This window comes from Thalassophryne amazonica, chromosome 17 (assembly GCF_902500255.1).
Source record: "Thalassophryne amazonica chromosome 17, fThaAma1.1, whole genome shotgun sequence".
Classification (NCBI taxonomy): Eukaryota; Metazoa; Chordata; class Actinopteri; order Batrachoidiformes; family Batrachoididae; genus Thalassophryne; species Thalassophryne amazonica.
In genome coordinates, this window is record NC_047119.1 from 5,984,355 (window position 1) to 6,009,410 (window position 25,056).

General features: G+C 44.5%; 1 protein-coding gene across 1 annotated transcript in view; it reads left to right on the plus strand.

Moving 5' to 3' along the window:
* The window catches only part of jmy (junction mediating and regulatory protein, p53 cofactor), a 58,372-nt gene that overhangs the window by 9,737 nt on the left and 23,579 nt on the right, over positions 1-25,056 (plus strand). The window contains exon 2 of the mRNA XM_034192539.1: positions 19,502-19,675. Coding sequence (XP_034048430.1) covers positions 19,502-19,675 — 174 coding nt within the window. The remainder of the gene's footprint in view (positions 1-19,501; positions 19,676-25,056) is intronic.

Consider the following 25,056-nt stretch of genomic DNA (forward strand, 5'->3'; position numbering starts at 1 on the left):
CGGTCCACTGTCGTGAGAATGGTGGTGTGTCCCCGGGACGGCGGGAGGCCCGTGACAAAATCCAGACCGATGTGGGACCAGGGGCGATGAGGCACAGGAAGTGGCTGTAGGAGTCCCTGTGCCTTCTGGTGGTCCGCCTTGCCCCTGGTGCAGGTGGTGCAGGCCTGGATGTAAGCCCGGACATCAGTCTCCAGGGACACCCACCAGAAGCGCTGCCGGACCACTGCCACGGTCCTACGCACCCCTGGGTGGCAGGAGAGCTTGGATCCGTGACAGAAGTCCAGGACGGCAGCCCTGGCCTCTGGTGGGACGTATAGTCTGTTCTTCGGTCCTGATCCGGGCTCCGTGCCAGGGCCTCCCGGACCGTCTTCTCCACGTCAATACACGTAAACACAATTTATTGTGGCAAAAGTGCACAACAGTTTGAATACTGCTTTTAGACAGTCGATCACAAAATACAATAGGTGACGTGTGGGCAGGCCCGAGGGTAGGAGACGCCTATCCAGAGAAGAGCCTGGGCCCACAAGGTTCCGCCGCCAACGAAGACCTGCAGTATACTGAAGCCGCCAAGTCCCGAGTCCCCAGGTGGACTCTGCTTCCAGCTGTCAGATCTGGTACTGCTGGCAGGAACAAAAACAGGTTAATGGTGGGTGTGTGGACACCCAGTAAGCAGTCAGCAAACTCACAGTTCTTTCTGGAGTGACAAGTACTTCACTCTCAGGCAGCAGGAAAACCAGTTCGTGCAGTGCCTACTGAACACGAAGAAATTTAGGAGCGGAATCGCCGACTCCTCCAAATTTCCCACACACCAGCTCCAGGCTGTTAGTTACGGTAGGTAACGACTGCAAACAGGTTAGCATTCAATATGTGCGTATGGCACAGAGAAAGGCTGAGAAGGTTACCTGAGTGGTAAACTGATATCTCGGTAGAGATGTGGTGTCTCCTCCAGGCTTTTATGGTGCAGTGATGATGATTAATGACAGCTGTCAGTCCTGACTCCTGGGACGTAACTGCGACCTCTGGTGCCTGAAACCCGACTACAGTCAGGGCGCCCTCTGGCATTGGCCAGCAGTACCTCCTCTTTGGGCGGCCCCCCCATCGGCGCCTCCTGGCGCCCGACCAGGCTTGTCGGGGTGTCGCTGGTAGAACTCGGCCAGGAGGGCCGGATCCAGGATGAAGCTCCTTTTCACCCAGGAGCGTTCTTCAGGTTCGTAACCTTCCCAGTCCACCAGATACTGGAGACCCCCACCCCTCCGGCGAACATCCAAGAGCCTGTGGACCGTCCATGCAGGCTCGCCGTCGATGATGTGGGCAGGAGGCGGCGCCGGTCCGGGGGTGCAGAGGTCCGAGGTGTGGTATGGCTTCAATTTGGAGACGTGAAACACGGGATGAATCCGCAGTGAAGCTGGGAGTTTCAGCTTCACTGCGGCTGGACTGATGACTTTAGTCATCTTGAAGGGTCCGATGTATCTGTCCATGAGTTTTGGTGACTCCGTGTTGAGAGGAATGTTCTTGGTTGAAAGCCAGACCTCCTGCCCGGGCTGATAGTCTGGGGCCGGGGCGCATCGGCGGTCTGCATGGCTCTTCGCCCTTGCCCGGGCTTTCAGCAGGGCAGAGCGAGCTGTTCGCCACACCTGACGGCACCTCCTGAGGTGGGCCTGGACTGAGGGAACCCCGACCTCTCCCTCCACAGCCGGAAACAATGGGGGCTGGTACCCCAAACATGCTTCAAATGGGGAGAGGCCGGTTGCTGATGAAACTTGACTGTTATGAGCGTACTCGATCCAGGCCAGATGTTGACTCCAGGCCGTCAGGTGCGCGGAGGTCAAACACCGTAGGGCCTGTTCTAGCTGTTGGTTAGCCCGCTCTGCTTGTCCGTTGGTCTGTGGGTGGTACACAGACGAAAGGCTCACGGTGGCCCCCAGTTCCCTACAGAAACTCCTCCAGACTTGCGAGGAGAACTGGGGACCACGATCCGAGACGATGTTCGCAGGGATACCATGCAGACGTATGACGTGGTGGACCAGGAGGTCTGCAGTCTCCTGGGCCGTCGGGAGCTTCGGGAGGGCCACGAAGTGGGCCGCCTTGGAGAACCGGTCCACTATCGTCAGGATGGTTGTCATTCCCTGGGACGCAGGGAGACCCGTGACGAAGTCCAGGCCGATGTGGGACCTGGGGTGATGAGGCACTGGCAGAGGCTGGAGGAGTCCCTTCTCTGGTTGGTGGACTGCCTTGCCCCTGGCACAGGTGGTACAGGCCCGGACATACTCCCGGACGTCGGCTTCCAAAGACGCCCACCAGAACCGCTGTCGGACAACTGCCACAGTCCTTCGCACCCCTGGATGGCAGGTGAGCTTAGAACCATGACAGAAGTCCAAAACTGCAGTCCTAGCGTCTGGTGGGACGTACAAACGGTTAGGTGGTCCATCGCCGGGGTCCGGGTGACGCGTCAGGGCCTCCCTGACGATGTTCTCCACGTCAGTGTGGCGACGATAGTGGACTCCGGGATGATGTTTTCTGGTGGATCCAACAGCTCCGCCTTGACTTCTTCTTCATGCACCCGGGACAGTGCGTCTGACCGCTGGTTCTTAGTCCCGGGGCGATAGGTGATCCTGAAGTCAAAATGTCCAAAAAAGAGAGGCCAACGGGCTTGCCTGGGGTTCAGAAGCTTAGCGGTCCGGATATACTCCAGGTTCCAATGGTCGGTGAGAACCGTGAATGGAACCACAGCTCCCTCCAACAAGTGTCTCCACTCCTCCAGGGCCTCCTTCACCGCCAGGAGCTCCGATTGCTGACGTCATAATTCCGCTCTGCTGGGGTCAACCTGCGGGAGAAATAGGCACAGGGGTGGAGAACCTTATCGGACTCCCCGCTCTGGGACAGCACGGCTCCTATCCCTGAGTCAGAGGCATCTACTTCCACCACAAACTGGCGGCAAGGATCGGGCTGCACCAGAACTGGTGCAGTTGAAAACCGGCTTTTCAACTCCCTAAACGCGGCTTCGCACCGATCCGACCAGGAGAAGGGAACTTTTGGGGAGGTCAGGGCTGTAAGGGGACCAACAACCTGACTATAGCCCATGAGATTATGAACCCCAGGAAGGACAAAGAAGTACGGTGGAACTCGCACTTCTCGCTCTTCACAAACAGCCGGTTCTCCAACAACCACTGCAGGACCTGACGTACATGCTTAACATGGGTCTCAGGATTCAGGGAGAAGATGAGGATATCGTCTAGGTATACGAAGACGAACCGATGCAGGAAGTCCCGCAAGATGTCATTTACCAATGCTTGGAACGTCGCGGGGGCGTTAGTGAGGCCGAACGGCATGACCAGGTACTCAAAGTGACCTAACGGGGTATTAAATGCCATCTTCCATTCGTCTCCCTTCCGGATCCGAACCAGGTGATATGCATTCCTAAGATCCAATTTCGTAAATATTTTGGCTCCATGCAGGGGTGTGAACACTGAATCTAACAGGGGCAATGGGTATCGGTTGCGAACCGTGATCTTGTTCAGCCCTCTAAAATCAGTGCATGGACGGAGTCCGCCGTCCTTCTTGCCCACAAAAAAGAAACCAGCACCTAACGGGGAGGACGAGTTCCGGATCAACCCGGCAGCTAAGGAGTCCCGGATGTAGGTCTCCATCGATTCTCGCTCGGGGCATGAGAGGTTGTACAGTTTGCTGGACGGATACTCAGCACCCGGGATTAAATCAATGGCACAATCATACGGTCGATGCGGGGGAAGCGTGAGTGCCAGATCTTTGCTGAAAATGTCAGCAAGATTGTGGTACTCAACTGGCACTGCAGTGAGATTGGGAGGGACTCGAACCTCCTCTTTAGCAGTCACACCGGGTGGGACCAAGGATCGTAAACACTCCCGGTGGCAGGCTTCGCTCCATTGAGCCACAACCCCAGACGGCCAATCGATCCGGGGATTGTGCTTACTAATCCATGGATAGCCCAAAATAACTCTAGAGGTAGAAGGTGTTACAAAAAACACAATCTCCTCTCTGTGATTCCCAGACACAACCAGTGTTACGGGCTGTGTCTGTGTGATTAGTGGAAGAAGGGTGCCATCTAGTGCCCGTACCCTCACTGGTGAAGGAAGAGCCACTAGAGGGAGCCCTACTTCTTTAGCCCATCTGCTATCTTGCAGATTCCCTTCTGACCCCGTGTCGATTAGTGCTGGGGCTTGAAGGGTTAAATCCCCACAGAGGATCACGACTGGGATTCATGCAGATTTTCGTGCATTACCCGCGTGTGTGTTATGGCCCACCCTAAGCCCAGTCTCTAAAGGCGAGCATTGGTGTTTAACCGCTTGGGGCATTGTTTCTGCAAATGCTCGTTAGAGCCGCAGAAAAAGCACTCTCCGCGGGCCAGCCTCCTCTGTCTGTTTTCTAATTTTATTTTGGCCCTGCTCGTGTCCATAGCTTCGTCAGCAGGGGGAGCTGTCGTCACACGGCACACTCTGGCTCTGGAGCGTGGGGAAGGCGGGGCTGCTTTGGACCGGGAAGGGAGAGGGGCGGCGCGTGCCCGGCCACGTCCTTCGTCTCGCTCCCGTCGACGTTCTTCCAATCGGTTGTCTAAACATATGACTAAATCAATAAGCCCGTCTAAATCCCGCGGCTCATCTCTACCCACCAGGTGCTCCTTCAGGACCGAAGACAGTCCATTTACAAAGGCGGCGCGAAGCGCTACCGTATTCCAGCCGGCCCTAGCGGCCGCGACACGGAAGTCGACTGCATACTCTGCAGCGCTCCGACGCCCCTGTCGAATGGACAGCAGCAGAGTGGAAGCAGATTCGCCTCGATTAGGGTGATCAAACACTTGTCTGAATTCCCGTACGAACCCAGTGTAAGTCGTTAGGAGCCGTGAATTCTGCTCCCAAAGCGCCGTAGCCCAGGCGCGTGCCTCACCTTGAAGCAAATTGACAACATAAGCCACCTTGCTGGAGTCTGACGCGTACATTACAGGACGCTGAGAGAAGACGAGCGAGCACTGCATTAAGAAGTATGCGCACGTCTCAACACAGCCTCCGTACGGCTCCGGGGGACTTATGTATGCTTCAGGGGATTGGGGGGGGGGGGGGTGTCCGTTGAACGACCACTGGAGGGTCCCTGTTCTGCAACAGGTCAGCAGGAGGAGGAGCGGCAGCCGCGCCGTGTGCACACGCTTCCACCTGTGCGGTGAGAGCCTCCATCCTACGATTGAGTAGTACATTCTGCTCGGTTACCAAATCCAACCGAGCAGTGAAGGCAGCCAAAAATTGCTGCAACTCACCCATTATTCCTCCTGCAGAAGCCTGTGCACCTTGCGTCTCCATTGACTGTTCAACGGGTGGGTTGTGCCCCTCGGGATCCATGACATTGGCCGAGATATCCTGTTGTGGAAAGTGTAATGCACGGACCCACAACAGGGGGTGCAAATGAACGGTCAATAGATAATCCAATAAATACAATTTATTGTGGCAAAAGTGCACAACAGGTCGAATACTGCTTTTAGACAGTCCATCACAAAATACAGTAGGTGACGTGTGGGCAGGCCCGAGGGTAGGAGACGCCTATCCAGAGAAGAGCCGGGGCCCACAAGGTTCCGCCGCCAACGAAGACCTGCAGTATACCGAAGCCGCCAAGTCCCGAGTCCCCAGGTGGCCTCTGCTTCCAGCTGTCAGATCCGGTACTGCTGGCAGGAACAAAAACAGGTTAATGGTGGGTGTGTGGACACCCAGTAAGCAGTCAGCAAACTCACAGTTCTTTCTGGAGTGACAAGTACTTCACTCTCAGGCAGCAGGAAAACCAGTTCATGCAGTGCCTACTGAACACGAAGAAATTTAGGAGCGGAATCGCCGACTCCTCCAAATTTCCCACACACCAGCTCCAGGCTGTTAGTTACGGTAGGTAACGACTGCAAACAGGTTAGCATTCAGTATGTGCGTACGGCACAGAGAAAGGCTGAGAAGGTTACCTGAGTGGTAAACTGATATCTCGGTAGAGATGTGGTGTCTCCTCCAGGCTTTTATGGTGCAGTGATGATGATTAATGACAGCTGTCAGTCCTGACTCCTGGGACGTAACTGTGCCCTCTGGTGCCTGAAACCCGACTACAGGCAGGGCGCCCTCTGGCGTTGGCCAGCAGTACCTCCTCTTCGGGCGGCCCACACAACAGTTCAGGTAGATGGCAGAGAGAAAAAAAGTACTCAAGCAAGATGGACCAGATGTAGCGCTGACATACTGGAAGAGTTAGTCCTGATGACAGGGTGAGACCAGATACAGTGCAGCTTATTCTAGTAGGAATGTTCTGTAATTATGTCTCACTGTAGACTTGACTGCTAAATATAGCAGAGCACATGATTGTTTTCTTTCAATGACTCCTTTTCATTAGCTTTGAGAAGTGAGAACTAATTTCAACTAGTGTTGCTCTCATCCCTGTACTTTATGCAGTATTGTTAATGGAGATGGATGCTTATTTCCTTTAAATGCACAGAAATAAACATCAGTGATTCATCAGCAAAAGTGTTTAGTTTGATTTGAGATCATACACAAGACCACTTTGGTGTACTTGGATACAGAATTTAGATTCAGATTCAAGATTCAGATTCAATTTATTATTATACCCTTGGGTAAAATTAGTTTACAGCGAGTGAGTCATCTCGTTTGGTAAACACACAGCAAAACACAGAACAAGACAAAGCTACAACAGTGCTAAAAAGCTTAAAGAACAACAAGGACAGCCCCAAGTAGAATAAAGACAAGATGAGTTTAAACATCAATAAAAAAAAGGCTAAAAACATGTCATACCAAGCCAAAACGCTAAAAACTAAATAAATAAATAAAAATAAAAATGTGCTATTCATAAAAACAAGGTAAAAGAGACTATACAAAAATAAATACATAAGTTATATTTAAGTTTCTGTTACTTGTTAACAGCACTGATGGCTGCTGGTACAAAACTGTTTTTGTAACGTTTGGTTTTACAAGCTAGTACCCTGAACCTCCGACCTGAAGGGAGCAGCTGAAACTCACCATGAAGAGGGTTGGAGACATCTCTCAGAATCGAACTCCAGTCGGCTTGCTCGACCATTTCACAATTTGGTTTAAACAATTTTAATGTTTAAACCAAAGCAATGTTTTTTTTAAATTTACCCACTACAGTGATGTGAAAATGTTTGTGCACCTTTGAGCTTTTACATGTTTAAAATTTTTATGATTAAAATTCAGGCTTATTATATAAAAATTTCTAAAATGATGCTCTTTAAACTCACAGTGAAAAGTAATCTCTACACCATGAATTGAAAGAAACTAGCGCATTGCCCGTGGGGATCCACGTGCTCTAGATTGGGTAGTGTTTCTAAAATAGGTAGCTGACATTTTTCAAGGGTGGTAATAAATTATGCAAAGTTTCTATAATGATTTGGAGTGGTGTGTGAGTTAGACATGGGGCCAAATACAACCCCTGGCAAAAATTATGGAATCACCGGCCTCGGAGGATGTTCATTCAGTTGTTTAATTTTGTAGAAAAAAAAAGCAGATCACAGACATGACACAAAACTAAAGTCATTTCAAATGGCAACTTTCTGGCTTTAAGAAACACTATAAGAAATCCGGTAAAAAAATTGTGGCAGTCAGTAACGGTTACTTTTTTAGACCAAGCAGAGGGGAAAAAAATATGGAACCACTCAATTCTGAGGAAAAAATTATGGAATCATGAAAAACAAAAGAACGCTCCAACACATCACTAGTATTTTGTTGCACCACCTCTGGCTTTTATAACAGTTTGCAGTCTCTGAGGCATGGACTTAATGAGTGACAAACAGTACTCTTCATCAATATGGCTCCAACTTTCTCTGATTGCTGTTGCCAGATCAGCTTTGCAGGTTGGAGCCTTGTCATGGACCATTTTCTTCAACTTCCACCAAAGATTTTCAATTGGATTAAGATCCGGACTATTTGCAGGCCATGACATTGACCCTATGTGTCTTTTTGCAAGGAATGTTTTCACAGTTTTTGCTCTATGGCAAGATGCATTATCATCTTGAAAAATGATTTTATCATCCCCAAACATCCTTTCAATTGATGGGATAAGAAAAGTGTCCAAAATATCAACGTAAACTTGTGCATTTATTGATGATGTAATGACAGCCATCTCCCCAGTGCCTTTACCTGACATGCAGCCCCATATCATCAATGACTGTGGAAATTTACATGTTCTCTTTAGGCAGTCATCTTTATAAATCTCATTGGAACAGCACCAAACAAAAGTTCCAGCATCATCACCTTGCCCAATGCAGATTCGAGATTCATCAATGAATACGACTTTCATCCAGTCATCCACAGTCCACGATTACTTTTCCTTAGCCCATTGTAACCTTGTTTTTTTCTGTTTAGGTGTTAATGATGGCTTTCGTTTAGCTTTTCTGTATGTAAATCCCATTTCCTTTAGGCGGTTTCTTACAGTTCGGTCACAGACGTTGACTCCAGTTTCCCCTCATTTGTTCCTCATTTGTTTTGTTGTGTGTTTTCGATTTTTGAGACATATTGCTTTAAGTTTTCTGTCTTGACACTTTGATGTTTTCCTTGGTCTACCAGTATGTTTGCCTTTAACAACCTTCCCATGTTGTTTGTATTTGGTCCAGAGTTTAGACACAGCTGACTGTGAACAACCAACATCTTTTGCAACATTGCGTGATGATTTACCCTCTTTTAAGAGTTTGATAATCCTCTCCTTTGTTTCAATTGACATCTCTCATGTTGGAGCCATGATTCATGTCAGTCCACTTGGTGCAACAGCTCTCCAAGGTGTGATCACTCCTTTTTAGATGCAGACAAACGAGCAGATCTGATTTGATGCAGGTGTTAGTTTTGGGGATGAAAATTTACAGGGTGATTCCATAATTTATTCCTCAGAATTGAGTGAGTCCATATTTTTTTCCCTCTGCTTGGTCTAAAAAAGTAACCGTTACTGACTGCCACAATTGTTTTTCCTGATTTCTTATAGTGTTTCTTAAAGTCAGAAAGTTGCCATTTGAAATGACTTTAGTTTTGTGTCATGTCTGTGATCTGCTTTTTTTCTACAAAATTAAACAACTGAATGAACATCCTCCGAGGCCGGTGATTCCATAATTTTTGCCAGGAGTTGTACAAAAGTATTTGTATTTAAAAATACTTAAATACATTTTTTGAAGTATTTGTATTTGTATTTTTTGATTTTGAATTCAAAGTATTTATATTTCAAATATATTGCCTATCCCAAGTATTTCCAAATACATTTTCAAATACTTTTCAAACTTGGGAATCTCTGTGACACCGTGTTGAATATAGGTTGTGATAGTTTAATTATTGCCTGTGATATTATAATAGTGAATTTGTGATAAAACATTCAGTCCTTTACTTATCAATAGTATTTGGTCATGCTATTTTCACAATAAATTGTCACCGGTTTATCAGTTTTTGTGTTGATTTGTTGTTTATAGTTCATAGAAAGTATTTGTATTTGTATTTGAAATACTCAAAATATAAAGTATTTATATTTGTATTTGAAAAAGTACAAAGTATTTGTATTTGGAATTAGAAAATCTAAAGTATTTGTATTTGTATTTAAATACAATGCAAAGTATTTGACCCCATGTCTGGTGTGAGTGCAGAATGTAATTATCAATGTCCCTTGTTCGCTGTTGTTACGTAATATCCGTAATGTCTCCAAAAACAATAGTTCTATCAAAATGATGTACACTTATGCACTCCATCAAAATGATGGTGTGCATAGGTAAGTCTTGATTAATCTCTGTTTTGGAGTAATCCAGCTATTAAACAAAATGACAGCATGAGAGGATGACGTAAACCCCCTTGACATAGTTAACTGAGTTAAGATGAGCTACAACCTCTATGAATGGTGCATGATTAGCAGCGTGGGTCACAGTGCGCCAGCGGCTACAGGCTTCAGATGACACATGTATCAGTGTATTTATTATTAGCAGTGGATACACTTTGCTATGTGTGTACAGTCAGAGCAAGGACACAATGTTTTGTTCAAAATAAAAGTAACGATGTGAGTCCAGCAGCTGTGTTTGTTCTTATTACTATGAAGTGCATGTACAAACACACTAGCATTGGAATTAGCTATGCAAATCTTTCAGGAACTCTGTTTTCATGAAGGTTTGGCAGGTACAGAAATTAAAATTATGCCCCAATGAACCTGGTTGCTTTCCATACTATAGCTTCTACAGGAGTCGGGTCGTTTGGCCCAGGGGTTTTCCAGGCGTGCGGGGCCTTCAGGGACATGGAGTCTCTGAACGGTCGGTTCGTGGTTTCCAGGGAAACAGAGTGAAGGTAAACAGTAGGAGCAGTGTTCGAGCTGAATCGTGCTATGTCTGTCCCAGCCGCCAAAGTGGAGGGCTTTGGAAAACCATCCTGGAGTTAATATAAGGCTGTCTATTCATATCTATAGCTGTCCTCAGATAGAAGAGCACTTATTCGCTCCTTTGGACTAAGACTGTGGTTGTATTTTTCAATATTAACAGAGGCAGAAGTGAAGATGTATTGTACTGTATGAATCGACACTGCTGGTTTGTCATAGCTGAGGTGCTTGGAGATTAATTGTATTTGTGTACAATAGCTGTTTTGACAGAATTTTTCTCTGGCACAATGTACAGTCTGTGGATCGTCGGACATATTGTATGAATCAGCAGCAGTTGGCGCCAATTCATTGCTGTTGTGTTGCAGTCAAACAATGCAATTTATTGTGTTTTTCTTGATCTCTATCACACCCATGTGTGAGCCTGCACATACAGTAGTGTTCAGAATAATAGTAGTGCTATGTGACTAAAAAAGATTAATCCAGGTTTTGAGTATATTTCTTATTGTTACATGGGAAACAAGGTACCAGTAGATTCAGTAGATTCTCACAAATCCAGCAAGACCAAGCATTCATGATATGCACACTCTTAAGGCTATGAAATTGGGCTATTAGTAAAAAAAAAAGTAGAAAAGGGGGTGTTCACAGTAATAGTAGCATCTGTTGTTGATGCTACAAACTCAAAACTATTAAGTTCAAACTGCTTTTTTAGCAATGCTGTGAATCACTAAATTAGTATTTAGTTGTATAACCACAGTTTTTCATGATTTCTTCACATCTGCGAGGCATTAATTTTGTTGGTTTGGAACCAAGATTTTGCTCATTTACTAGTGTGCTTGGGGTTATTGTTTTGTTGAAACACCCATTTCAAGGGCATGTCCTCTTCAGCATAAGGCAACATGACCTCTTCAAGTATTTTGACATATCCAAACTGATCCATGATACCTGGTATGCGATATATAGGGCCAACACCATAGTAGGAGAAACATGCCCATATCATGATGCTTACACAGAACAATTTTACTCTCATCAGTCCACAAAATACGTGGTCTGTCCAAAAAGTAACGGACCTTTTTATTTTTTCAAAAACTATATGGATTTGAATCACGTGTGATTGCATCAGCCAAGCTTGAACCTTCGTGCGCATGCGTGAGGTTTTTCACACCTGTCGGTTGCGTCATTCGCCTGTGGGCAGGCTTTGAGTGAGCACTGGTCCACCCCCTCGTCGGATTTTTATTGTCAGTGAAATTGCTGAGAGACTCCCGCTTTGCTCCATGAAATTTTTTTCAGAAACTGTTAGAGACAGCCAGTTGGAAACCATTCGAAAGATTCAGATGGATTTCAGTGAAGATTCTGTCGGCGTCACACGGATTAAGGAGTGTTAAAACGTTTTTAAAGACGGCCCACAGCGGCGGAGGGCGCGAGGCGCACCGAGCGGCCATCGACAGGCTGGAACAACCGGATCATTTCTAAACTGAACGCTGTGTTGATCCGGGACATCGTGTGACTACCACAGAAATAGCAAGAGAGCTGGACATAGCACTTTTGCGGAACATTCCACTGTTACAGGAGATTTTGTAATGAAAGACGTGCGGAGGATTTCGCGTGTCAGCACGGAGCCGCTCATTGCGTGCAACAAAAAAAAAACACGTCCGTGTTGGAAACCATTCAGAAGATTCAGACAGCTTTTGATGGCTTTTCAGTCAAGTGAGCATCCGAGAAATTGTGTAACAGCTGGACATGCCACAACATGTCCTGTGATACTTCCAACATGGAATGGTGTTTTTTTTTTTTTTTTGCGCGCAATGAGCAGCTCCGTGTCGACGCGCGAAATCCTCCGCACGTCTTTCATTACAAAATCTCCTGTAACAGTGGAATGTGCCACAAAAGTGCTATGTCCAGCTCTCTTGCCATTTCTGTGGTAGTCACATGATGTCCCGGATCAACACAGCGTTCGGTTTAGAAATGATCCGGTCGTTTCAGCCAGTCGATGGCCGCTTGGTGCGCTGCGCGCCCTCCGCCGCTGTGGGCCATCTTTAAAAAGGTTTTAACACTCCTTAATCCGTGTGGCGCCGACAGAATCTTCACCGAAATCCATCTGAATCTTTCGAATGGTTTCCAACTGGCTGTCTCTAACAGTTTCTGAGAAAAATTTCATGGAGCAAAGTGGCAGTCTCTCAGCCATTTCACTGACAATAAAAATCCAACGAGGGGGTGGACCAGTGCTCACTCAAAGCCTACCCACAGGCGAATGACGCAACCGACAGGTGTGAAAAAACTCACGCATGCGCACGAAGGTTCAAGCTTGGCTGATGCAATCACATGTGATTCAAATCCATATAATTTTGAAAAAAATAAAAAGGTCCGTTACTTTTTGGACAGACCTCATATTCCTCCATTTCTCTTTAGGCCAGTTGATGTGTTCTTTAGCAAATTGTAACCTCTTCTGCCCATGTCTTTTATTTAACAGAGGGACTTTGCGGTGGATTCTTGCAAATAAATTAGCTTCACACAGGCGTCTTCTAACAGTCGCAGCACTTACAGGTAACTCCAGACTGTCTTTGATCATCCTGGAGCTGATCAGTGGGTGATCCTTTGCCGTTCTGGTTATTCTTCTATCCATTTTGATGGTTGTTTTCTGTTTTCTTCCATGCATCTCTGTTTTTTTGTTGTCCATTTTAAAGCATTGGAGATCATTGTTGATGAACAGCCTATAATTTTTTGCACCTGTGTATACGTTTTCCCCTCTCCAATCAACTTTTTAATCAAACTACGCTGTTCTTCTGAACAATGTCTTGAACGTCCCATTTTCCTCAGGCTTTCAAAGAGAAAAGCATGTTCAACAGGTGCTGGCTTCATCCTTAAATAGGGGACACCTGATTCACACCTGTTTGTTCCACAAAATTGACGAACTCACTGACTGAATGCCACACTACTATTATTGTGAACACCCCCTTTGCTACTTTTTTTTTTACTAATAGCCCAATTTCATAGCCTTAAGAGTGTGCATATCATGAATGCTTGGTCTTGTTGGATTTGTGAGAATCTACTGAATCTACTGGTACCTTGTTTCCCATGTAACAATAAGAAATATACTCAAAACCTGGATTAATCTTTTTAGTCACATAGCACTACTATTATTCTGAACACTACTGTACAAGAAATTTATGTGAAATAACTAGAAGACATTTGCACAAGATGTTTGGCAATATTGCACATAACTTTAAATAACTCTGTTCCTTATGCATTCAACCTGCAAAAGGGGGTGGGGTGGATTATAGAGTCTGATAAGAAAGACGTTCTGTCGCGTTCTGTGGTGCACCTCTGTGGTTTCAGTCTATGGCTTGCAGGTGCTCTGTCAGGATGTCAGTGTGGCATCCAGGGGGTGGGAGGTCCAGGATGCCGAGCAGCTTCCTCAGCATCCTCCTCTCTGACACCTCCACCACAGACTCCAGCTCAACTCACAAGACAGAGCCAGCTCTCCTGATGAGCTTGTTGAGTCTGTTGAGTCTTGCATCCTTCAGTTTGACGTCGCTATTAAGGGTTTCCCCTTGGATTGATTTGTTGGATCGGTAATCACACCCACAACAGAGACAGTCCTTCACATCTGCGTCAGTTGTACAGGGACAAATGCACATCTGGTCTTTCTTATAGCTGTTTCCCAGCTGCTGCTTCACTTATGAGATCTGACAGGATCAGGTGCATACAAAGCACTGTTACTCCTCAAGCAGACAACATTAAGACTGAAAATACGTGATTTCACTATAAGACTGTTTATATAGTGATTGGAACTGTTGAAGGAGTGATCCTAGTTTGTGTGTTCATACAGCACGCAGCTGGGAATGAACATACTTTTTCGACCACCCTCCTGGTAGGCTTTTTACTTGTTTACTTCAGGTTTGGGATTCAATCAGCAACCATTGAAGAAGTGTATTTTGTTTGGTTAAACATACAAACCAATGCAGTGCTGCAACTGTCAAATTTGAAGGCTGTATAGCTGTGTAACCACTTTATTGGCCTAAAGGATCAAAATTCTACTTTTAAAAATGAAGGACACTGATATTGAGCTTGGATGTGACAGAAGAAATTCAGAGCGAGTTTGAGGTTTAAGCAAAATCTAAAATTATTCATGACTATTTCTTCCCAATTTACCACCTTAGGCATTTGTGAGACGCAACTCTAATCAATATTGGATAGATAGAAGACGTTTACACAGTACGTTTTTCTAAACCATTGTACAGTAATACTTCACATTCTTAAAAACACTGATGTCGGCGAATTGATGATCTTGGCATCTGTCGAAGAATCCAGTTCTTAGCCATGGTAACACGAATAATAAGATATACAACCCCTGGCAAAAATTATGGAATCACCGGCCTCGGAGGATGTTCATTCAGGTGTTTAATTCTGTAGAAAAAAAGCAGATCACAGACATGACACAAAACTAAAGTCATTTCAAATGGCAACTTTCTGGCTTTAAGAAACACTATAAGAAATCAGGAAAAAAAATTGTGGCAGTCAGTAACGGTTACTTTTTTAGACCAAGCAGAGGGAAAAAAATATGGAATCACTCAATTCTGAGGAAAAAAATATGGAATCATGAAAAACAAAAGAACGCTCCAACACATCACTAGTATTTTGTTGCACCACCTCTGGCTTTTATAACAGCTTGCAGTCTCTGAGGCATGGACTTAATGAGTGACAAACAGTACTCTTCATCAATCTGGCTCCAACTTTCTCCGATTGCTGTTGCCAGATCAGCTTTGCAGGTTGGAGCCTTGTCATGGACCATTTTCTTCAACTTCCACCAAAGATTTTCAATTGGATTAAGATCCGGGCTATTTGCAGGCCATGACATTGACCCTATGTGTCTTTTTGCAAGGAATGTTTTCACAGTTTTTGCTCTATGGCAAAATGCATTATCATCTTGAAAAATGATTTCATCATCCCCAAACATCCTTTCAATTGATGGGATAAGAAAAGTGTCCAAAACATCAACATAAACTTGTGCATTTATTGATGATGTAATGGCAGCCATCTCCCCAGTGCCTTTACCTGACATACAGCCCCATATCATCAATGACTGTGGAAATTTACATGTTCTCTTCAGGCAGTCATCTTTATAAATCTCATTGGAATGGCACCAAACAAAAGTTCCAGCATCATCACCTTGCCCAATGCATATTCGAGATTCATCGCTGAATATGACTTTCATCCAGTCATCCACAGTCCACGATTGCTTTTCCTTAGCCCATTGTAACCTTGTTTTTTTCTGTTTAGGTGTTAATGATGGCTTTCGTTTAGCTTTTCTGTATGTAAATCCCATTTCCTTTAGGCGGTTTCTTACAGTTCGGTCACAGATGTTGACTCCAGTTTCCTCCCATTCGTTCCTCATTTGTTTTGTTGTGCATTTTCGATTTTTGAGACATATTGCTTTAAGTTTTCTGTCTTGACGCTTTGATGTCTTCCTTGGTCTACCAGTATGTTTGCCTTTAACAACCTTCCCATGTTGTTTGTATTTGGTCCAGAGTTTAGACACAGCTGACTGTGAACAACCAACATCTTTTGCAACATTGCGTGATGATTTACCCTCTTTTAAGAGTTTGATAATCCTCTCCTTTGTTTCAATTGACATCTCTCGTGTTGGAGCCATGATTCATGTCAGTCCACTTGGTGCAACAGCTCTCCAAGGTGTGATCACTCCTTTTTAGATGCAGAGTAATGAGCAGATCTGATTTGATGCAGGTGTTAGTTTCGGGGATGAAAATTTACAGGGTGATTCCATAATTTATTCCTCAGAACTGAGTGATTCCATATTTTTTTCCCTTTGCTTGGTCTGAAAAAGTAACCGTTACTAACTGCCACAATTTTTTTTCCTGATTTCTTATAGTGTTTCTTAAAGCCAGAAAGTTGCCATTTGAAATGACTTTAGTTTTGTGTCATGTCTGTGATCTGCTTTTTTTCTACAAAATTAAACAACTGAATGAACATCCTCCGAGGCCGGTGATTCCATAATTATTGCCAGGGGTTGTAGCTCTATTTTATTCCTGTAATAAGGAACAAATTAAACTGTTGGTTTGAGAAATTTCTACAGCAATTTGCCACTTTTTTAAATTACAATGGAACCTCGGTTTTAGAACTCTCAGGCAAAATTTTGTTTGACTAGTCTTGCTCCCAGGTCCTACCTAATTGCATGCCTGGTATTCTGCCACTTTTGCCTAGCACTTCCCAGCAAAGTAATGAGGAGTTGGGTCTGTAACCCTCGGAAGACTAAATAGGAATTGGGTGTATAATAGTAGGGTGTGGTTAATAGTTGGGTGGAGTCTTGTATTATTGAATTGTAGTGCGGTGTGGTCTCATTTTCGGCAGTGCAAGTAAATAGGAGTTGGGGTGGTCCCATTTCTTGCAGTGCAGGTAAATAATGTGTGAGGTTTGCACTTTCGTGCTGGATATTGCTTCCTACTCCTATTTACTTGCCTGGCAATTTTTCAGACTATGTCCAACTTCTATTTACTTCTCTTTAATTTTCCTATAAGAAACAATGTCAAATGGATTAATCAGTTCCTGCCCCCAAAAAGAACACACTGTTTTTACCTTTTTAACAGCATTTCATGCATAAAAGGCAGACAAAATACAAAGAATATGCATAACATCTTATACAAAATACTGTACAGTAATTATAATAAATAGACAATTTAATTTCACCTTACCTGTACAGAAGAGACATCAAGTCACTGAACTTCTGAACGGATCTTACGCCTCTGTTGTAGTGAAATTCTGGTCGGATTTAATGTTGTACGCTAACAGCATTAGTACTTTTAGCTGTCAGTAGCTTCACCTGTTAGCTCCAGGTTGCATTTCTCAAACTGGGCCTAAAAAGTGTAACAGGGCCAAAATGGTCATTCTTTCAAAATTCATTATGTAAAGTATATACATGTATCCCTTTCAAATGCAACCTTCTGGATTTAATCATTCCATTTAGGTGTAGAGAAAAAGCCAATTTATGTGACATGAATAAATGAAAAATGTATTGGAATTCAATTTTTTTTTGGTCGATTTTCTAGAAATTGACCTGTTTTTGCAAAAAATAGCATTATTCAGTCCATTTTCATGGAAAATCTATGGAACTGGTGTCACAATGTTCTGAAGAGCCTGTTCTTTCATACCATATTTAAAGACATCTGGGCAAAAAATGACTGTATTTTTTACTGAATCACCAACACCACCACTGCCGAGTCGAGCCCTGACCAAATTATTTCAAGAGACCAAACGTTCCTTGATTTATGAGGTCTATTAGAAAAGTATCCGACCTTATTATTTTTTTCAAAAACCACATGGATTTGAATCACGTGTGATTGCGTCAGACAAGCTTGAACCCTCGTGCGCATGCGTGAGTTTTTCCACGCCTGTCGGTTGCGTCATTCGCCTGTGAGCAGGCTTTGAGTGAGGAGTGGTCCACCCCCTCGACGGATTTTCATTGTCAGGAAATGGCGGAATGATTTGGGCTTTTTTTCCATCAGAATTTTTTCAGAAACTGTTAGAGACTGGCAGCTGGAAACCATTCGAAAAATTTATCTGGCTTTCGGTGAAAATTTTACAGGCTTCACAGAGAATAAGGACTGTTACTACAGCTTTAAGGACGGCTTTAAGGATGCTCGGCGTGCCGCGCTCCATGCCGCCATCGAAAGCCACAAACCACCGGATCATTTCTAAACGGATGGCTCTGTGGAGCCGGACCGTTGTGTGCACTTTCTCTGGTTATCACAAGAGCTGGACATCAACCATTTTCCGGCAGATTTCACTTTTAACAAGAGATTTTGTCATGGAAAGCCAAGCGGAGGCTTCGCGCGTCACGACCGATTCGCTGATGGAGCGAGACAAAGGAACACCTCCGTTTTGGTCTTATCCGTGATTATCCGAGAAATTGTGGATGTGCCTGGACATGTTCTGGCATGTCCAGGTACATCCACAATTTCTCGGATAATCACTCGATGGAAAAACCACCGACAGCTGTCTGAACGCCATCTCAAAGCCGTCCTGTGAGACCAAAACGGAGGTGTTCCTTTGTCTCGCTCCATCAGCGAATCGGTCGTGACGCGCGAAGCCTCCGCTCGACAAAATCTCTTGTTAAAAGTGAAATCTGCCGGAAAATGGTTGATGTCCAGCTCTTGTGATAACCAGAGAAAGTGCACATGACGGTCCCAGCTCCACAGAGCCATCCATTTAGAAATGATCCGGTGGTTTGTGGCTCTCGATGGCGGCATGGAGCGCGGCGCGCCGAGCGTCCTTAAAGCTGTAGTAACAGTCCTTATTCTCTGTGAAGCCCGTAAATGTTTCACCGAAAGCCAGATAAATTTTTCAAATGGTTTCCACCTGCCAGTCTCTAACAGTTTCTGAAAAAATTCTGATGGAAAAAAAGCCCAAATCATTCCGCCATTTCCTGACAATGAAAATCCGCCGAGGGGGCTGGACCACTCCTCACTCAAAGCCTGCTCACAGGCGAATGACGCAACCGACAGGTGTGGAAAAACTCACGCATGCGCATGAGGGTTCAAGCTTGTCTGACGCAATCACACGTGATTCAAATCCATATGGTTTTTGAAAAAAATAATAAGGTCGGATACTTTTCTAATAGACCTCGTATGTCCAAATGTTATGAAATGCATATCACTGGAAACAGAACATCCTTAGCTTTAAAATGACACCAAGATTGTCTTGATAGGTCTTCTCGTCTCCAAGAAATTATATCTGATGTTCATAAAAATTAACCAGAGTGTTACAAGTCCACCCTTTTTAATACACCAGTATATGAAATGCGACCTCCACTTAATGTATGATTACTGGAAAAGTATGTGGTTCAAAACTTTTAATGACCACAACAGAATAAACCGTTAGGAGAACCACTGCGCAGTTCACAAAAATATAAACATCCAATGGCGGAGTTTCTTCTTTCTTGTTCTTCTTTTGAGTTTATTTATGGATTACAACCCAACATGGTGCATTACTGCTGCAGAGGTGTTCGTGAACCAAGACTTTGTTCGAAAAGTGATGCATTTTTCCTTCAAAAAATATGTTCTTAAACTGAGGTTCCACTGTATTATTATTGTTTTTTTTTTGTTTTTTTTTAACTTTGTGGGTTTTGTTGCAGGTTTTGGATAAACACCGAGCCATGGACAGCATGGTGGAACTACTGCAGGTCTACTCTGACGAGGACGCAGCCTATGGAGAGCTGCTGGAAGCCACAACTCAGCTGTTCCACTATCTGCTTCAGCCTTTCAGAGACATGAGGGAACTGGCCATGCTGCGCAGACAACAGATTAAGGTAACACACACACACACACACACACACACACACACACACACACACACACACACACACACGCACACCAATGCACTTACCATCTGTTTCAGAGCTTGATTTAAGTAGGTTTTAGATCTTGCTGTAGCTGTGGATGACTGCTTTGACCTTTGTCAGACTGCCTCCTTGTTACAGCCAACTTCATCAGTGTGGTTTGTTGGTTTTAAATCCAAGGTTAGTGTTGGGATGGGAATACTGACCTCGGGAATAACATTAGCATTGGTTGCTGAGGCTGTATCATAGTATCATGACGACATGTAGTAGTTGGGCTGCGTTACTCTGGAGTAGCTTTGGGGGCTGAGGAGGGCAAGAGGATCAGCTACAGAGGCTTTTTTTTCTCCTGCCCAAAGCGGCTTAACAACCAGCGTGAGTATTATTACAGCAGCTAGTAGACCACTCAGTAATTCTGCAGCTTCAGCACACTCCTCTTCAACCTTTTCCCCATTACTTTTCTTTCCCATTATTAGAGACGTGAAAAGGGATGAAGTAATCCAAGAGGATATCTGTCAAATAGTTCAGTCAGTGGGGAGCCTGAATGTCTTTAACCTGGAGAACATGATGTTACCTGGTATCAAGTTGAGTTGGGGTGTTTACTTTCTCCCATATCAGGAAAACTTTAGTTTTACAGCCACAACTCAAGTTTTCTTAATTGTTTTGATGCTGTGATCATCATTTCTTATTCGGGCCAGAAATGTCAGGAGTACAGTCACAGCGTGACTCACACTTTTTGGGTTAACTTCTCGAAATATATGAAACAGCGAGTGTCTTTTCACAAAGTCACACACCCTTGCAAAGAATGTTTATGTTGTTTGAGCTGCTTTTCTCTCCGTGCCTTTACGGTTTTGTAGAGAAATAGTTGGTATTTCAGGGCTCTTCCCCCCCCCCCAGAAATTGAGAGCATGGTGGCGCTTGGGTGCATGGGGGGGGGTCACCAGAATTTTATTAATTAAATTTTTTTTTAATTCAAACGGAGGGGAAGCTGTAGCACTTTGCCTTTTTAAAATACCGGTGGATGCCATTTCGTGCAACGTCACAGGCAGAAGACACTCAGAAAAAACATCGTCTGACAAAGGAGATTCTGATTGGTTGGCCACAATTTGAAAAAATAAAATAAATAAATAAAAATAAACAGCATAAACAAAATAAACTTCCATGAAAGTATCGATCTTGCTTATTTATTGCTGTATTTTTGTGACGTGTGCTTTTTTTTTTTTACACTTTTATGTAATTTTTTTTTATGCACTAATAAATTAATTTAGAGCTGTTTTCTCAAAAAAATGTCTTTTTTCACAGTGAGCTTTTTTCTTCCATCTGTTTGCCGCCTCCTTTTCCCCACTGTGATCATTGACCACAGCATCCTGGAGGTTCTGTCATTTCTCTGCTTCATGGATGCTGGGTACCACCACAGATGGAACAAAAAAAAAAATCAACAACATAGTCCTCTGATCCACAGGCTTTGGTTCCCACTTGTGCTTCCTCACGATTCATGCGAGCAGAGAGTCAGCTGAAGGTGTTTGTGTACTTTTCCCGTTGGAAATGGTGCTCTTAAACCTGGCCTAATTCATCTGATCAGGAAAAAAAAAAGCCACAGATAAGGTGTGGCTAAAAATAATGGGCTTATCTGACAGTGAGAAACAGGACCTGGTCCAAAGCAATGTTTAGTTTTTATTGGGTGCTGTCAGGTTTACTTATCATGTCTACGGTGACCTGATCTGAGCAGCTTGTGTCATTTTTATCACATGAATAGTGCAGTGTGTCCCTGTGCTTGTCTCTTTATCTTTCCTAGATACACATTTACTCAGTGGTATGTCACGAGCACTTGTATTCCTTTTTTCCCCAACTACATTTCTTGCAGTGTTTGTTTATTGGACATTGTGTCTGTAACCAGTAACCTGGTGGAGGTTAGTAACATGAATCTCAATCAAATGTTATTTACATGGGAACAATAAACACATCTCCTCTGATACTGTCAAGGCTGACATTGGCAAGATTTCTTCCATCAGAAAAACAAAACCTTCAGAGTACAACATATATTTAATGGGGAAGAAAAGAAGAACAAGACATTATAATCAATGAAAGATGTCAGTGAAAACCTAAATGATACTAATCCTATCTTGCTGTCTTGATTAAACTGTTCTTCATTTTGACCAGATTGTTAGTTGCATTTTTGATTTTGTTTATATATACAGCGGAACCTCGGTTTTAGAACTTAATTGGTTCCTAAATGTTGTTCTTAAACTGAGTTGCTCTTATGCCGCGTTCACACCGGGCGCGACGCGGGCGACTGCAGCCACAGGTTGCCATGTAATCCCTATGGAATGACGCATTTTGGCGCCAAGTCATGCAGCGCGATGCGATGGACATGAGTGAAGCGACGCGAGTGAAACAATTTTGCACGTTTGTGGCGCGATATTGCGTTGCATCATGTCGCGTTGCCCTCCTCCCCAAGTTGAAAAATCTGAACTTTTTCATCTCGTCGCGCTGTGACGACCAATCAGGGACTGGATATGCAGTGACGTGGAGATGTCTGGAGTTTGACTGAAGATGTGAACATGTCCTGTATCTGGTAGCAGCCTGTGAGCAGGACGTATGTCTCTTTTGTCCTTTATTTCACAATTATGACAGAGTTTTTGGAGCAAACAGCAGCCCCACAGCAGGGGAGCAGAGTTTCTTTTTATTTTTATTTTACGTGCGCGCTTGCAAATCGTCCATGGAGATTATTTTACTTATTAACTACACAGATGTATAATAAAACAAATGGTGACTGGTTTCTAAACACAATTATGACAGAGTTTTTTGGGAAAGAGCGAGCAGCAGCCCCAGCAGCGGGAGCGGAGTTTTTTTCTCTTTTTATTTTATGTGTGCGCGCGTGCGAATCATCCATGGAGATTATTTTACTTAACTACACAGATGTATAATAAAACAAATGGTAACTGGTTTCTAAACACAATTATGACAGAGTTTTTTGGGGGAAGAGCGAGCTGCAGTCCACAGCAGGCAGCAGAGTTTCTTTTTTTTTTTATTGTTTAAATGTGCGCACGTGAACGGGACAGGAGGTCCTCAAACTGGGTCCCACAGAGGTGGAAGAACCGCTGAAAGCAGCCATCATCCAGACACAGCTCCTGCAGCAAATACTCCCTGTATTGGGAGCTTTCCACAACAACTCGCTCCGTGTGATCAAGGTCCGTCATGTTAGCTTGACTGAAAACCGGAGCCGGCGAGCGGAATGGAAGCTCCTCCTATTTGATGACGCACCGAGGCGAATTTTCACAGCAAAAGCAGAGCGACACACCGGGCGAAGAAGGCGCGTCCGTTGCCTGGCAACCCACGCGAATTTGTAGCGTCTGATCGCACCCGGTGTGAACGCGGCATTAAACTGAAGCCAGTTTTCCTATAAGAAACAATGCAAAATAGATTAATCAGTTCCTGTATGTATGTATGTGTGTATATATATATACACACTCAACAAAAATATAAACGCAACACTTTTGGTTTTACTCCCATTTTGTATGAGATGAACTCAAAGATCTAAAACTTTTTACACATACACAATATCACCATTTCCCTCAAATATTGTTCACAAACCAGTCTAAATCTGTGATAGTGAGCACTTCTCCTTTACTGACATAATCCATCCCACCTCACAGGTGTGCCATATCAAGATGCTGATTAGACACCATGATTAGTGCACAGGTGTGCCTTAGACTGTCCACATTAAAAGGCCACTCTGAAAGGTGCAGTTTTGTTTTATTGGGGGGGATACCAGTCAGTATCTGGTGTGACCACCATTTGCCTCATGCAGTGCAACACATCTCCTTCGCATAGAGTTGATCAGGTTGTCAGTTGTGGCCTGTGAAATGTTGGTCCACTCCTCTTCAATGGCTGTGCGAAGTTGCTGGATATTGGCAGGAACTGGTACACGCTGTCGTATACTCCGGTCCAGAGCATCCCAAACATGCTCAATGGGTGACATGTCTGGTGAGTATGCCGGCCATGCAAGAACTGGGTCATTTTCAGCTTCCAAGAATTGTGTACAGATCCTTGCAACATGGGGCCGTGCATTATCCTGCTGCAACATGAGGTGATGTTCTTGGATGGCACAACAATGGGCCTCAGGATCTCGTCACGGTATCTCTGTGCATTCAAAATGCCATCAATAAAATGCACCTGTGTTCTTCATCCATAACAGACGCCTGCCCATACCATAACCCCACCGCCACCATGGGCCACTTGATCCACAACATTGACATCAGAAAACCGCTCACCCACACGATGTCACACACACTGTCTGCCATCTGCCCTGGACAGTTTGAACCGGGATTCATCTTTGAAGAGAACACCTCTCCAACGTGCCAAATGCCAGCAAATGTGAGCATTTGCCCACTCAAGTCGGTTACGACGACGAACTGGAGTCAGGTCGAGACTCCGATGAGGACGACGAGCATGCAGATGAGCTTCCCTGAGACGGTTTCTGACAGTTTGTGCAGAAATTCTTTGGTTATGCAAACCGATTGTTTCAGCAGCTGTCCGAGTGGCTGGTCTCAGACGATCTTGGAGGTGAACATGCTGGATGTGGAGGTCCTGGGCTGGTGTGGTTACATGTGGTCTGCGGTTGTGAGGCTGGTTGGATGTACTGCCAAATTCTCTGAAACGCCTTTGGAGACGGCTTATGGTAGAGAAATGAACATTCAATACACGAGCAACAGCTCTGGTTGACATTCCTGCTGTCAGCATGCCAATTGCACGCTCCCTCAAATCTTGCGACATCTGTGGCATTGTGCTGTGTGATAAAACTGCACCTTTCAGAGTGGCCTTTTAATGTGGGCAGTCTAAGGCACACCTGTGCACTAATCATGGTGTCTAATCAGCATCTTGATATGGCAGACCTGTGAGGTGGGATGGATTATCTCATCAAAGGAGAAGTGCTCACTGTCACAGATTTAGACTGGTTTGTGAACAATATTTGAGGGAAATGGTGATATTGTGTATGTGTAAAAAGTTTTAGATCTTTGAGTTCATCTCATACAAAATGGGAGCAAAACCAGAAGTGTTGCGTTTATGTTTTTGTTGAGTGTGTGTGTATATATATATACACGAGGGTAGGCTGAAAAGTTCTAAGGCTCACCAAGAAGGAGAAATGCCATTTCAATACAACTTGGCATGCATTAAGTTCAACTCTTCTGATGACTAACTGTGTTATTTTCTCCCACGTTGTGAGGTAGGTGTTGTGGTTCATAGCCAAGTTTGAAAGTTCGTGGTAGAGGGAAACGGCAAAAATGGACAAAATCTGGCATCGTGGTGTGATTAACCCCTTAACGCCTGAATTTATATAGCTGTATATAAAA